General features: G+C 36.6%; 1 protein-coding gene across 3 annotated transcripts; it reads left to right on the plus strand.

Moving 5' to 3' along the window:
- The first annotated feature begins 10 nt into the window (after nucleotides 1-10).
- Nucleotides 11-11,721, plus strand: TBC1D5 (TBC1 domain family member 5). Of its 3 annotated transcripts, none has more exons than XM_022064169.2 (14): nucleotides 11-212; nucleotides 301-427; nucleotides 2,479-2,743; nucleotides 3,027-3,197; nucleotides 4,643-4,731; nucleotides 5,133-5,183; nucleotides 5,625-5,736; nucleotides 5,847-5,980; nucleotides 6,418-6,560; nucleotides 6,831-6,937; nucleotides 7,501-7,664; nucleotides 8,333-8,453; nucleotides 9,291-9,443; nucleotides 11,293-11,721. In XM_022064169.2, exons 1-14 carry the CDS (start codon nucleotides 158-160, stop codon nucleotides 11,623-11,625), a joined length of 2,025 nt encoding a protein of 674 aa, XP_021919861.1. In that variant the 5' UTR covers nucleotides 11-157; the 3' UTR covers nucleotides 11,626-11,721. The 3 variants fall into 3 exon arrangements, with proteins under 3 accessions (XP_021919861.1, XP_021919870.1, XP_021919881.1); XM_022064178.2 differs by having other exon boundaries at nucleotides 11-200; XM_022064189.2 differs by lacking the exon at nucleotides 11,293-11,721 and having other exon boundaries at nucleotides 8,333-8,543; nucleotides 9,291-9,427.
- The last annotated feature ends 2,791 nt before the right edge of the window (nucleotides 11,722-14,512 follow it).

Consider the following 14,512-nt stretch of genomic DNA (forward strand, 5'->3'; position numbering starts at 1 on the left):
AGTTATACCAACATTCCTGCTGGAAGTAAATGCCAGCTGATTGAAACGTGGGTATGGTAACAGTTATGTTGAAAACATACCATCAGAAACAAACATTGATTCCCAAATGTGCAACATCCAGTTGACAGAGTGAAGATTCGTTTTATTGAGTGCCAGAATGCTGAACGAGAAAGACGAAACACGAGATTGTAATTTACCAGGTAAAATTGAAAGTACGAAAGAAAGGTTTAATTTTGAGTGATTCTTTAGAAAGGTGTTTATCAAGTCTTTTCAACAAAATTAAGAATTGTAAATTCACAGATCAGCAGGGAATACGAACTTTGAATGAGGACGAAGATGAACATACCGCCGAGAGGAGCTCAATATCTACACCAGAAAAGATAACGTGTGATTCACCTGAAAGAAACGCATCAGTTCATAAATACGAGTAAGAAATGTCATTACTTTGAAATCAAATTAAAATAATGCGAATTTTATTAATTTAATTATTTTGCTCGAGGTTTTCATAATTGTATTTACATTTGCCGGGACCAAACCGTGCGTTTCGGTTTCGTCAGTATCTTGTGGGTAGAAGGAAAACAAACGGATATAGTATGTAAACCAAAGACATACTTGATGTAGGAACTGAAACACCAAGCTATAAATTAGTACAGTTGGGAAATAATGTTTGTAGTATGAACAATATATGCTTCCTACCTGCTACTCCTCCCGCCCCTCAGATCTTCTTTCCAATTACTCATAACAGATGTGGAACGCACAGATTTTTCCCTACTGGGAAAGAGGGAGGGGGGAGAGGAAGACTATCACTGTATCCAAGTACCATGCAATGAAGGTATATTATGTTGTGGAGAAATGTTTCCTACATTCTTAATCTCTACAATAAATTTAATTTGGTAGCTTCATGCTCCTACTGCCTCTATATAGTTATCAATTAAAAGGAGATTGTGTGGGTCTCAGAACCACTCTGTATGTAATGGTACAAATAGAATGTCAGCTCTTCTATTGGACAGTGACCCTGGCTGTCCAGCTCATTTTATTTTTATCACAATTATCAGTCTGTGTGAAAAACATTCATGATTCATACCTGTGTTTATCTGTGTATACCTGTTGGTTCACCTGAGTACATTTTATATAAATTGTATTAAATATGCCATTTCAATTCATTCTTTTTTGTATACACTTAAAAGGTGCATGAAGCATAGTTCCTTAACAAAATGCAACATATTCCTGTGTACATATTTTATTAACAGGTTTTAATTTTTATGGCAAAAATACCATTATATTAGGTTGCTGTCATTGTTTTTTGTAACTTTCACTAGATAACTTTTAATATGAAAATGATCTTAGTAGATTCAAATATATGGATACCCCTGTAGTAGTCAAATGGTATTAGAGAAAATTATTTAGAGTGCCTCTATGATCTGATGAAACCTTTCAAGATGGTTAGTGTCTCAGTTTTTTTTAATTTTTTATAAATGCTATTAAAATGTTCTTGTGTTTTATGACATTTGAAATTTAATTCAAGTCTTCCAGATGGAAATTTTCTAACATAGCCATCACTTTAGGAACATACAAGGTGTAAAAAATATTCAGTGATACCAGTTAATAAGCTCATAATCATTACATCACCATATTTACATAAGATTATGTTCAGTTTCTATTTCCAATGAATTCTACAATCTATATCATATTTGTCTGTTGACTGATAACTTTGTTGACTATTGACAATAAAACTGATAAAGATTTTGGCTGCTGTCTTGAGTACAAGAGAATGAAAGAATTCATGTTTATATGTTATACACTGAAGCAACATACATCTATATGCTTTTTAACTACAGACTTATTTTGAACTTTGCCTACAGTTAACATAGCAGATGTGACAAAGTAAGCACATGATAATTAAAATTTCAATTTTTTGTAGTAAACATGTGGTTAACAGCATACCTGCTCCAGATATTGGAAGCTCCGAGTACAGCCAACTGAGACTAAATATTCTGCTCTAAATACAGACTGATAAATGTGAGGAAATAATTTACAGAATGCTCTTGCTTCTACCCAACTTTCTATTCATAAGTACTATTAAATGAAAGAAACAATACTTTCCCTTCTCTCTATATATATTTTAAAAGGTCCCTGAATTCTGTGACCAGAATTTGCTCAGCAAATTCTAGTTGTAAAAATTAAGCTTCATTTTGGTACTGGAACTTTTGAAAGTTTAAATATCTTTGTAATTTCATTACAAGTTAATACTTATGTTTTATACCATAAATGTTTGCAAATTGCTATAATTTTTACAGACAATTTGCACATTGATCTTATTAATGTTCTTTTGTAAGAAATAATGTTGACAAGTTAGTGTTATGCTAGATGGTTATCAATTATAACCTGTGATGCAGGATACTGTTATATTAGAGAAGAGTAGTACTGTGCATCTGGATTGATAGTGACTTCAAACTATTTTTGAATATCGTATTTCAGAGAAGAATGGGCTCAGCTGTACAGGAGAGATGATCCAGATCTTGGTGAACTTCGTCGTCGTGCTGTTCTGGGAAATCTCAGAGCCTCTCGCTTTCGCAGTGTGTGTTGGCGTTGTCTTCTTGGAGTTTTCTCACCTGACACAACTCAGTGGCTTAGCCAGCTTCGACAGCAACGTCACCATTATGCAGAAGTTCTCAAAGAACTGTCTCTTGATCCATGGCACAGGAGTCAACCTGAAGACAACCCTCTGTCCCAGAAAGCTGAAGTAAGTCTATGTGGATTGTGGTAGCATGATGACTCTAAAAAGGAAGCATGCATTTTCCTGTCCTTTATATTTTACCTGGTTTTATGGACACACAATGTAGGTTTTAAACTCTGCAGAACAACTTTTGCTTTTACATAGAAATGTATAACCAGTCTTCTACAGTGGCAGTGTTATGTGCTGTATACCTTTTATTTCTCAGTAAGCTATGGTTTAATTTGCTCTTGTAAAAATGCACTGAAGCGGTTGTTGTGAATAAAAAACAATAGGTTTTTCTTAACTTCAGAGCATCTGGCACCAGTATTTTTGTGATAAGGAGCTGCAGGCTGTTATAAGACAGGATGTGATAAGGACCTTCCCTGGAGTAGACTTCTTCAGGAAGGAGATGATTCAAGATGCAATGGTCAACATCTTATTCTGCTATGCTCGTGAGAATCCTGCAATGTGCTACCGACAGGTCAGAGTTTCATATAAACGAGGTTTAGCTTATAAATATCCATGCAGAAGAAGTTAAGATGCCAGACTTCTGACAATTCACAAGGTCCATTACTTCCTTTTTCAGGTAAATACTGTGTTATCAACTTAATGTCACAATGTTCTTATGTTACAGGAAAATATTCATAACTCCTACTGATGCTAATAATGTTTTTCATAATGATTCTGTAAAAGGAAATTTTATTTTTTGTGGTGGTTATTTTAAAAGTAATGCACACTGCCCATGTGTGGAAAGCTGATCATTTAGGTCAAGGTTGGTGAACTATCAAGCGATTTTGGCTGGCAGTAGTAATTACGTGTTTTGTCTTGCACTCTATGGCTGGGTATTCACGGATCACTTGGTGGCAACATGGAGTGGTTGACACTAGTGGTCATTGCTGTTACTGTTTGTCAAACACTAGAATTGTCAATTTCAAGATGGTCTCAGTTCAAGAAGCACTAATTCTGCCATTAACAATTTACCATAAGTTACAAAAGAGAGATAACTCAAAAGTCTGCTCCATACCTGTATGATGATGGCAAACAACTTCCCAGCTGCAGCATTAATTTCTTCTGTTATGTCAACTGCACATCCTCTCCTGCTATCTCTTCATCTTGGTTGGTCTTGTTACTGCTTCAATGCTAATTCTAAATGAATGTAAAGTTCATAGACGTGTATGTATATATAGAACAAATTAATATACCAATTCAGTTTTTTTCTCTAGTTGTTTTATGTTGGAGAAATTGACAAAATTGTAATATAATTTCTTCCCAAGCATTGTACTGATAAATTTTGATGTTGTATTGTTCGCTACTGCCCACTACATGACTGGTTAGGCTTCAATTTCAGAAATGAAATCTTTGGTATAAACTAATTTCATGTTGGTGAATTTTCAATAGACGGCAGGTGGTGACTGGAAAGTGTCTCGAAGGAATGTGATCATTTAAAACAATGGTCTGCTTCATGATCTTGACACCAAGTGGTCCATGTATAATGAGTCTAAATGCCAAAATTAAGAGATATAATATTAGCTGCTTAAGAAGCACTTATTATCCACACAACTTTCTACTTTGCATTACTTTTAATGCTAAATCCACTTCCATTCCAAGCTCAGTTCCTCATACAACATGATATTCAAGTGCATGGAAATATCATGTGATCTGTATACACCGATCACCTGCTAATCAGTAACTCTCTCATGCATCAAAGAAAAAGGGTTTTGTTGTAGCTGGAGTAATGCCTGATACATCTGTTTAAAAATGAAAAATTGGTATATGTAACTAAAACAGACTTAACAATGAATTTAAGTTGAGTGGAATTTATGGCACTAAAAACTAAGAATAAAAATCTCTCCTATAGATTAACACGATCTTTACTGAATTTGATACCATGTACACCGTTCTCACACCTAACAATTCTGTTGGCAGGGTATGCATGAAATCCTTGCCCCATTATTGTTCGTGCTGCATTGTGATCATCAGGCATTGCTACATACTCGAGAGCAAGTAACAGTCAGGTGATTCATCTTTCTTTCTGCTGCCATGTAAATGAAGTATTTATATTATTTGTGCTTTATTTAATGATGCTGTCTCTAGTTCAGACTATACTATCATGAAAATGTATTCATACAGTGTAGCCTAGATAGAAGCTCAGAGATATAAAATAAGGAACATCTTTTAGTGTTCTTGTCTTCATGAGCATTAACTATGTATAATATATATTTGTAAGATTTATTTTTAGAACTTGAATGAATAAAGAACAATACTATATTTATATTTTATAAAGTTTATTAATTTATCTATGTTAATAAGAAGTAATATTTATCCAACTGTGTTGCAAGTAAATGAACAGCTTTGCCAGTAAGTGACCTCAGAATATATTGAAATTTCTATTCCATAATTTTGTTTAATGTTTCAGTGGTGTGACTGCAGAAGTGCTTGACCCAACATTTATTCAAGAAGATGCATAGTAAGTTACAGAATTGTTAAACATTATAGAAAATTCTATACAGTAGGCCTGTTTGTTTTCTTACCTTCAGTGTTAAAGAAGAAAGGCTCTGTGAATAGCAAACTCTTTTATAGGATCTAGAAACCTACACACTAGCAAATGTTTCTCAAGATACATTCGTATACATAAGATTTATAGTGTAAGTCACATGCTGTATTCCATGGAACACATGCAAGCAGTTTTTAGTGGTCCCATGGACAAATTTTTGTAATGGCGAAGATCAAATATGAACACCCACTGAAATAAATTATTTCATATTAAAATATTAAGTATGAGAGCTGACTCTGTTCCCAAATGTATCCTCAAATTTTAGTTCTCATCTGCTGGGAAACACAGATTTAAACAAATCCCTTCAGTGGATGAAATTCTGAAAGTAATTATTATCTTTTGTTGGTTCTGCAGCACAATATTCTGCAGAATCATGTGTGGAATTGAGTCTTGTTACCGAATCAATGATCTCACACCAACCCCCACTGGCTACTTTCCAGCCAACATCCAGTCACCATTTGGAAATGTAAGTCTCACATTGCTTGCTTCAAAAACTAATTACTACTACTACTATCATCATCATCATCACCACCACCACCATACTACCACCAACCTTAAACTTCATGTGTTTTCTAGGGTTCTCAGAATCAGTCAGAGAATGAGGTGGTTGCACAGCTGAACTGGATTAGGGATAATCTTTTGGCCCCCGCTGACCCACAGTTGTACGAACATTTGCAGCAATTAGACATTCCTCTTCCTCTGTTTGGAATGTGAGTACATGTGAATGTAGGAACATAGTAATTTTTGAGTGCTAATTAATATATTTATTTTAAGGTGCAACTGTATTTAATGTGCCTTCATTCAAGCTGTTTTCCTTATTTAGCATTAAGTTTTAATGATATCAAGTGATTAATCTTAGTATTAACCTTCACAGGCTGTATACCTATATGCTGAGATATTAAATTGTAGACATAGAAATACTGTCAGTCATGTGCCATTGCATGCACATGATCCAGCTGATTGTATGGTCTTATGTCACAGTAATATATCTGTAAACCATTAAACCATGTAGCTGAAGTGTGGCTGGCAGAACCTTAGTTTGGTGGTTTACATCTCCTATTTACATAAAATAAAGGTTAATTAGCATCTGTAAGAGGTCAAATATCATTCCGTCATCGTGATGTAAATATCTGTTTTTTTTTTACAGACGTTGGCTGCGTCTTTTGTTTGGAAGAGAATTTCCATTACAAGACCTGCTGGTACTGTGGGATGCCATATTTGCAGAAGGAGAAAACTTTGAGTTGGTCAACTATATAGTAGTGGCAATGCTCATAGCCATCAAGTATCAGTGTTAGTTCTGCTACTATTTGATTATAATAAATAGAACTTGAAATAAATAATTTCTTAGGTTCTGTGTGACTGATCTATGTTGAAGAAGCAAATGATCGATCTTTTTTTTATTTAGATGAGCTTTGGCTTCAGAGGGTTAATACTTATGTTTGCAACAACATATTTCTAGATTTTCTTTAGCTGGTATCAGAAAATACTTGTTACTTATTAAAATACAATTATATCCCTCCATTTGTCATGCATTATGTGCGCTGCATATTTGTTTTTCAGTGCTGAATGGGGACTATACAACCTGTATGACATACCTCATGCGATACCCCGGAGCTGTGGACATAACTTACATTATTGAACATGCACTCTTTCTCAGGGATCCACAGGTAGATACAAATGTTTTCAAGAAATTAAAATGTATTTACCACTACTTTCATGAAACAAGACATTTTCTTATCCATTTTAGTCTCCAGCCGTATATTTTTTCATGCCTATGACTGTGCCATATAATATGTAACAAAACTGAATAAAATACTGTGGTAAATTTTGTTTTACTTCACAATCTCTCAGTATATGTTTGCCTCCCAAAAACGAAAGAAAACTATGTAACACTGATAACAATGGCTTCTTGGTGAGATAGACATTCATCTATATTTGTATTTCTTTGCATATTCTGATGCAATAAAAAACAACTCTTCCAGTAGTTGGCCTTTGATCTTTGCAAATGGCAGTGAACTTACCAGCATGGGAAAAACACTTGTAGCCTTCATGTAAAGTGTCTGTTATTGTCCAGTCTTAAGCAAAACTTGAATGGGTCAAACGTTACTAAATCTCCCCAGTATCGAATCTGTCCTCAAAGTGTTACATGTGCATAGATGGACAGAGTGATTTCAGTAGGTACTCCTAAAATGGATACAGTTAATGTTAAGAAAATAATCGCTGTTTACAGAAGTATTGCTTGCCTGCAATGACGTCTTTCCCAAAACTGCCTATGGTGACAGTTGGTGGCAGGACAGACCTGAACCGCGCTGCTGGACAGCATACAGGTGTAGCAGACAAGGAGCTTCCTAAGAAGGTTTCACAAACATCACAAGGGGCCTCTCTGTCTGGCAGGTAGGTGCTTAACATTTACCTGTAAGAATGTAATCAATGGACATAGTAGTGCGAAACTAGTTGCAGCAAACCATTTTCTTAAATACACTGTAAAAATAAAATAAATCATTTTAATACTGTTTTCTAAAATAATTAAACTGTATAGGGAATGTTGTGGCGCCTTGTCACCACGATTTGGAGCATCCTAAGGTACCTGCTTTGAATTGTAATCAGAATCAGCAGTCTTCTGATACACTTTTCAGGATTTTCTTCAGACTAGTTACAGGAAAATACTGTAAAATGGTCTACAGGCCCATCCTTATCTCATGCAACTTAAAATCATGTTAATCCTAACTCCATGGAGCAGAGTCCTAGAGAAGCTGATGGTCACTCAGCTAATTGAAAGATTACTTGTTATTTATTTATAGAACTTGAAATTCATCATGGACCCTATTGACAGTGAGATGAGTCCAGTCCATTGCCTCAACATACTTATCTAAACTTTTTTACTTATTATTATTATTTAACTTCACTTACTATAGAAGTGTTAGATCATCACATGTTGTCATTTTTTAATAAAATTACTTTGTTTTTCATTTTGGCGGTAACCACATTATATATTATGGCTATGGGAAATGATATGACATTGTAACCTGTAAATTGCTTTTGAATTTTCTTTTCATTTGTAGGTTGAAGAAGCTTTCAAAAAGGCCAGATCATTGGCTAGGTGGCAAACATACTCAGAAAGGTGGAACCACTGGTGGCAGGAGTGATGCTGATGCCACCATTGTTGATGGATACACGCTTGATGTATGTAATCACCTTGTATCATGTCACATCATGGCCATAACTTCACAGGCAGGACCAGAAATAAGCATCTGTGTGCCAAGATTTTGAAAGGCCAGTAAAATCACAGAACAAAGGATTATTTTAGTATAAAGCAGAACCTCGTTAGGTTTCGACTTGACCAATTATTTGATATTATAAGGACTTCTCAAGAGTTACGTGCCATTGGAAGATCTAATATAACTGACATTTTTTCTGTTATTAGGTCCTCCACATACATTTTGAAATCATTTCATAAAACATACTTGAGTCAAAAGTTTACCATAGTTCCCAATCCATTATGTTAACTAAAAGTCATGCAGATAGGGAAAAATTGTTATTCTTGGTAAGAGCCGATTGTATTCAGCAGGGTTTACATTATTATCTCTGTAAAGAGTAATAGCTTTACAGCTGGCCTCAAGAACACACTGTTCAGTGCTTGACATTACATACCTGATATTTGAAATTATAGTCGTCATTTAATTACATTAAAATTACTGTTAATTCAGCCATTTTGAAGCTAAAGAGGTGTCCCACCTCATGCCGTGGAGGACCTCAGGGTAGAGGAGAAATATATTTAAATATTATAGCTTGAGGTATTAATATTATTCATAAAGACAGCTCATGTAATTTTGATTAAAACTGCCTTTCAATTATATTACTGTTTATTTTTATACATTTTATCCTATGTAGGCCAGGAAGAGAAGACTCGGAGATTCATACACCACAGTTTGAGAAACATTAAATGCCAGCATGTTTGCGTAATTGCCTACACCATAGACTTGTATGACAATTGACGTATGTAATGTGCAATGTTGACAGGATCCTGCTTTGCTCAGAGCAGAAGTGCAACACGCCCATGCCATCATGTCTCTTTGCCGAATGAAGCTGCTTCAGTATCATTCTTTATTGCAACGCAGTTTTCCTCCCACTGCCAGTGCAGAAGCTATGCAGGCAGTAGATGGATTACAAGAGGTTAGTTACTCTATTGTCACTTCTCATTTGTTATACAGAGCACTGCACTGCACTGCACTGCACTGCACTTGGGGGAGATGAGAAATTGGTGCCAAATTTTGTGTTGAAAAGCTTGAAGGGAAGAGACCACTTTGAAGAAGTAGGCATAAATGGGAGGATAATATTAAAGTGGATCTTAGGGAATCATATAGCACAGGATAGAGACCAGTGGTAAGTTCTTGTGAACATGGTATGAATCTTCAGGTTCTGTAAAAGGTGGAGAAATTCTTTAGTAGCTGAGCACATTATTACTGCGCATCATACGCATATGCACACATATACGAGGTGCGATCGGAAAGTTTCCAGACTGCGCCTATATATATATATATATATATATATAAAAAACCCGTACACTTATCTCAGGTATTAAATTCATCCATCACCCTCGAAGTAGTTCCCCTGGGAGTGAAAACAACGATCCCAGCGCCGCTGCCAAGCCTGGAAGCATCCCTGGAAATCTTTCTTTGTCAGCCTGTCAAGCACCATCTGCGATTCTGCCTGAATCTCTTCTATCGTCTCAAATCTCCTTCCCTTCAGCTGAATTTTCATCTTTGGGAAGAGCAAGAAGTCACACGGAGCTAAATCCGGCGAATAAGGAGGGTGCGGGATGACGGCCATGGTGTTTGAGGCCAAAAACTGCTGAACTTTGAGGGCGGTGTGCGCTGGCGCGTTGTCATGATGCAGCAGCCAGTTGTGGTTGCGCCACTTTGCCGGCCGCTTCCGTCTCACATCTTCACGCAACCGCCTCAGGACCCCACAGTAAAATTCAGCATTGACCGTCTGACCTGCAGGAAGAAACTCCCTATGGACGATCCCCTCCTGGTCGAAAAAACAGATCAGCATTGACTTCACATTGCTCTTGACCTGTCTTGCCTTCTTCGGTCGTGGTGATGATGGGCTCTTCCATTGTGAAGATTGCTGCTTCGTTTCCGGATCATACCCATAAACCCAGCTTTCATCACCTGTGATAACCTTAGAAAGGAAGTTGGGGTCAGTTCTTGCAAGATCTTTGAGCTCCTGACAAACGAGAAGTCGATTCTGCTTCTGGTCCTCAGACAGGAGCCTTGGCACAAACTTGGCTGCGATGCGTCGCATGTGGAGTTCTTCCTTTAGAATCAGCTGACAGGTCCCATAGCCTATCCCAACAATGTCGCACAAGTCGTTGATGGTACGACGTCGATCTTCATGAATGGCCTGCCAAATCTTCGTAACATTTTCGGGCGTTGTGCTCGAAGATGGTCATCCAGAACACTCGTCATCATCGACAGAGGTTCGGCCATTTTTAAAACGTGAATGCCACACAAAAGTTTGTGCATGACCCATTGCGGACTCCCCAAATGCTTGCTTTAGCATTTCATAGGTTTCCGTAGCCGTTTTGGCGAGTCTTTGGCAAAATTTGATGCACACTCTTTGTTCATGAAAATCCGCCATCCGAAATCGCAGGAGGGTCGGTGTAATGCACTACCAAAACGCCCGTAACTAAGAAACAAATGCTAATTCGATGATGCCGGCTAGCACACTGATTCACTATGAATGTAGGCCGCACCCCCTAGCGGCAGAAGCTCGTACTACATCCGGTTCGCCCTCTATTGACACAGTCTGGAAACTTTCCGATCGCACCTCGTACACAGAGAACATTCTTGATGTCAGGAATAGTGTAAAATGAACAAATATACCATGTCAGAAAGACTTAGATGTTAAAAGTTGAAGGTACAGTAACCATTTTATAATTTCAATGGGCAGTATATAACAGTTCTGTGTCCATACCTCTCATAGCTGATTCCAATTCTAATTTTTCTCTTTCCTCCAGTTGTGTTCACTTCTGAAGAGTCACAGCCGTTTACATAAGCCACTGGAAGTTGAACCAGCATATGAGGCAGGGGAGACTCGAATAGATAAACAGTCCGTCATGGTCCAGAGAGCTGTTTCTCCGCCCACTCAGCTTGCCTTATGTCAGAATCAAGAGAAGCAAAAGATGGCTGCTGCAAAGAGAAAAGATGTACGAATGCCACCCCCTAAAAGCGACGTGGACATGAAGTTGTTAAGCATAACAGAGGGTCTCTGTGAGTCAGTACATGGGGCACCTTCAAAGGATCCATTAGGCACAGGGTATGACACTGAGGGGGAACCTCCGTTCACTTAGGTGGCATGTTATATGGGAAGCTGGCAATGTTTGTAATTCTGTTCCTTTGAGCATGTATGTCAGAATGACATGAGAATAAATGAGTATGAGCATGCACTTATAAGACTGATAATTCACAACTTGTTTATTAATAACTTTGTATCAGTTGGATATTTCATTTATTTTCCTCACAGACTCTTTTAAAGAAAAGTATTAAAATATTCATGTACTTGTTATGTTTAAGTATGTTTATCATATGCCAGTTAATTAATCATTTTATACTTATATATAATGTAAAACACTTTTAAATGTGTTACATATTGTATCAGTTATTTTTTATTAATTAATTAATTAATGAGAACATTGATAGAACTTCATAAAGATAAAGATTGCAGGTATAATGTTCTCCTTATCTTACATCTCAAGATTATTTATTTAGTACAAGCACAAGAGTGGAGGTGCATACAGCCAAAGCAGAACCACAGAACAGGACACAAGAAAGAACCTTTCAACTTTGTAACATTATTAATATCATGAGGCTGTATTTAAAATTAAATTATGGAAAGAACTTATGACACCTACTTTATTCAAATACTTAGTCTATATTGTGAGGATAGAAATGACTATAAATTTGTAATTATGCAAATTAATTATCAATGTCTGTGCATAATCTCTGCTGATAGAGATTCATTCTCACAGAGTTAAATTTGCCAGATACAACCTCAGATTTTCACACTCTTACCATGTTTATTTTTTAAAATATAAGAGGAATGTTCTGTTCAGAATTTGTATGCCTGTTTATGATTATTTCCATAGAAAACTTCATATGCCTAGCTCCAATGATATATTGCTTATAAGCCTGTCTTTCTTCATAATGTATGTCAGAAAGTTCTATCTGCCTAAAGAATGAGGTTTCCTCTGCAATATAACATGCATTTTTAATCTTACATATTAAAGTAATTATGAATATACAAGGCCTATAATAACAAGTCTCTGTCCTGAGTTACATAAAATCAGTCCACGTGAAGTGATTTTGTGCATTTATGCACATTATGTTCAAAAAGAATTAGGGCTCGTTATTTTTTCATCCACATTTGTAAAGGAATTGTGACAAATTAGTAAGTTGGAAAAGAACATTCTTGCAGTACACACAAACTCAACTTTTTAAACACATACTTCTTAACACAAAAATTACCTTGAACGCTGATGATGTCTTCAGGAGCCATGACATCATCATGCATGTACAGACGATAATGGGTAATGGTGGTGTCATCACTGTCTCACAACATGACTTTGGCATCAATCACATTGCTACTGGAAAACATTTTGAGCATCCATCACACTGGAATTACCATGTACAGGGAATTAAAAAGTACGATTTTTGATTAGCCTCAACTGACACAAGACCCACAAAAAATCCATCCAGCAATTTTTGATTTATTACAAGCATACAGATGTACATTGCCAGACATGACTTTCATCAAGGCAGATTCCATAATCAATGGTGAAGTGAGGTCAGTTATAGGCGCAAAGGAACACATGGCAAACATTCCACTTCAGATTTCAAGCAGTATTGCCGAGTGTGCAAAAAGGGTGTTTCTCAAATAATTACCAATGACAAAATTCGAGCAAAGTTTCATTAAAATCCTCACAGAAATTATCTATTTATTAGATTGGCACGAAAGAACATCAGATGAAGTTCAGGCCAGGTTGGGTTAGGTTAGTATGCGCAGAGGATCATGGATAATAGAGTCGACACCGAACGACTTGAAGCAAACGTCACGTTGGCATTACCGAGTGTGGAAAGTTTAAAAGCATGTGTTTGGAGTAACCACCTATGGCATAAAGTCTACAAATTTCATTAAAATCCTCACAGATATCATCTTGGGCGCGAAAGGGTATCACAACTGAAGTGCATGTTTGTTGGATTAGGTTAGTGGTCCGCATGCGCAGAATATTATGCATAATGGCGTCATAATCGATCCGCCTCACGAATTCAAGCAACTGTCAGTATTCGCTTGAAAACAAAGATATTTCAGTTTCGTGACTAATTCTTCTCAATTCAGTAAAACATCTATGTACATGTAACAAACTAAACATCAGTTTTATATATATAAACACTACACTGACCTTCCCTTGCTGTTTCCTGGTATTCAGCCGACTGTCGCCACAAAAATGTCTTATTAAACCACACCGAATGTTGCGTTCTTGATTCAAATTCAGCTGATGCTTGTAGTTTAGTCCATTCAACCGATTACCCTGAAATAGGTTTACCGTAGTTTTTTCTGTATCTGCTGTGAAATTCCGTTATGTTGGCTACGATAGATTCTTCGACATCACAAATTATAAAACAGTTGACGGTATATAATTTCAATTTTTAAATTGGCGCCGTTAAATACACAAATAAACATGACTGCAGTTCTCCGACTTCGTATAACCTGCCTCCAACACATCTCCATAGCAAAAAATATCTACATGCGATAAAAATGACTGCTATGTTACACTACTACAAAATGGTTAGTTACCTCACGATCTTCAGCAACAGAAGACAAAACTTCCAGTCACAAATTAACTTCGCAGGAGTTCTAAGCCATATCTATTTGTAGCCGAACGCAAATAACTAGATTTGGGTAAACTTGCCGATGTAAAACAATTCACATTTCGAAGAACACAGCACACATAACCACTCTTTTAGCAAAGCCACTGTCTTACTGCATTCAGATGATCAACCATAAATAAGACCGGACATTCGCTTTATACAATCTTAAACTACGTTATCTCAAGATGCAATCGACCACTATCATACATAATTCATATCGATCTCTGCCATCTATTGATTTATCTATCAAGTTAAACCCTTCATACCTTCTTATTCTTCTTCTACCACCATTGTCTGTCTTGTATACAG

Source organism: Zootermopsis nevadensis, unplaced genomic scaffold, assembly GCF_977971745.1.
Source record: "Zootermopsis nevadensis isolate Lab colony 2312 unplaced genomic scaffold, Znev_1.0 Znev_ptg000001l, whole genome shotgun sequence".
NCBI classification, from domain to species: Eukaryota; Metazoa; Arthropoda; class Insecta; order Blattodea; family Termopsidae; genus Zootermopsis; species Zootermopsis nevadensis.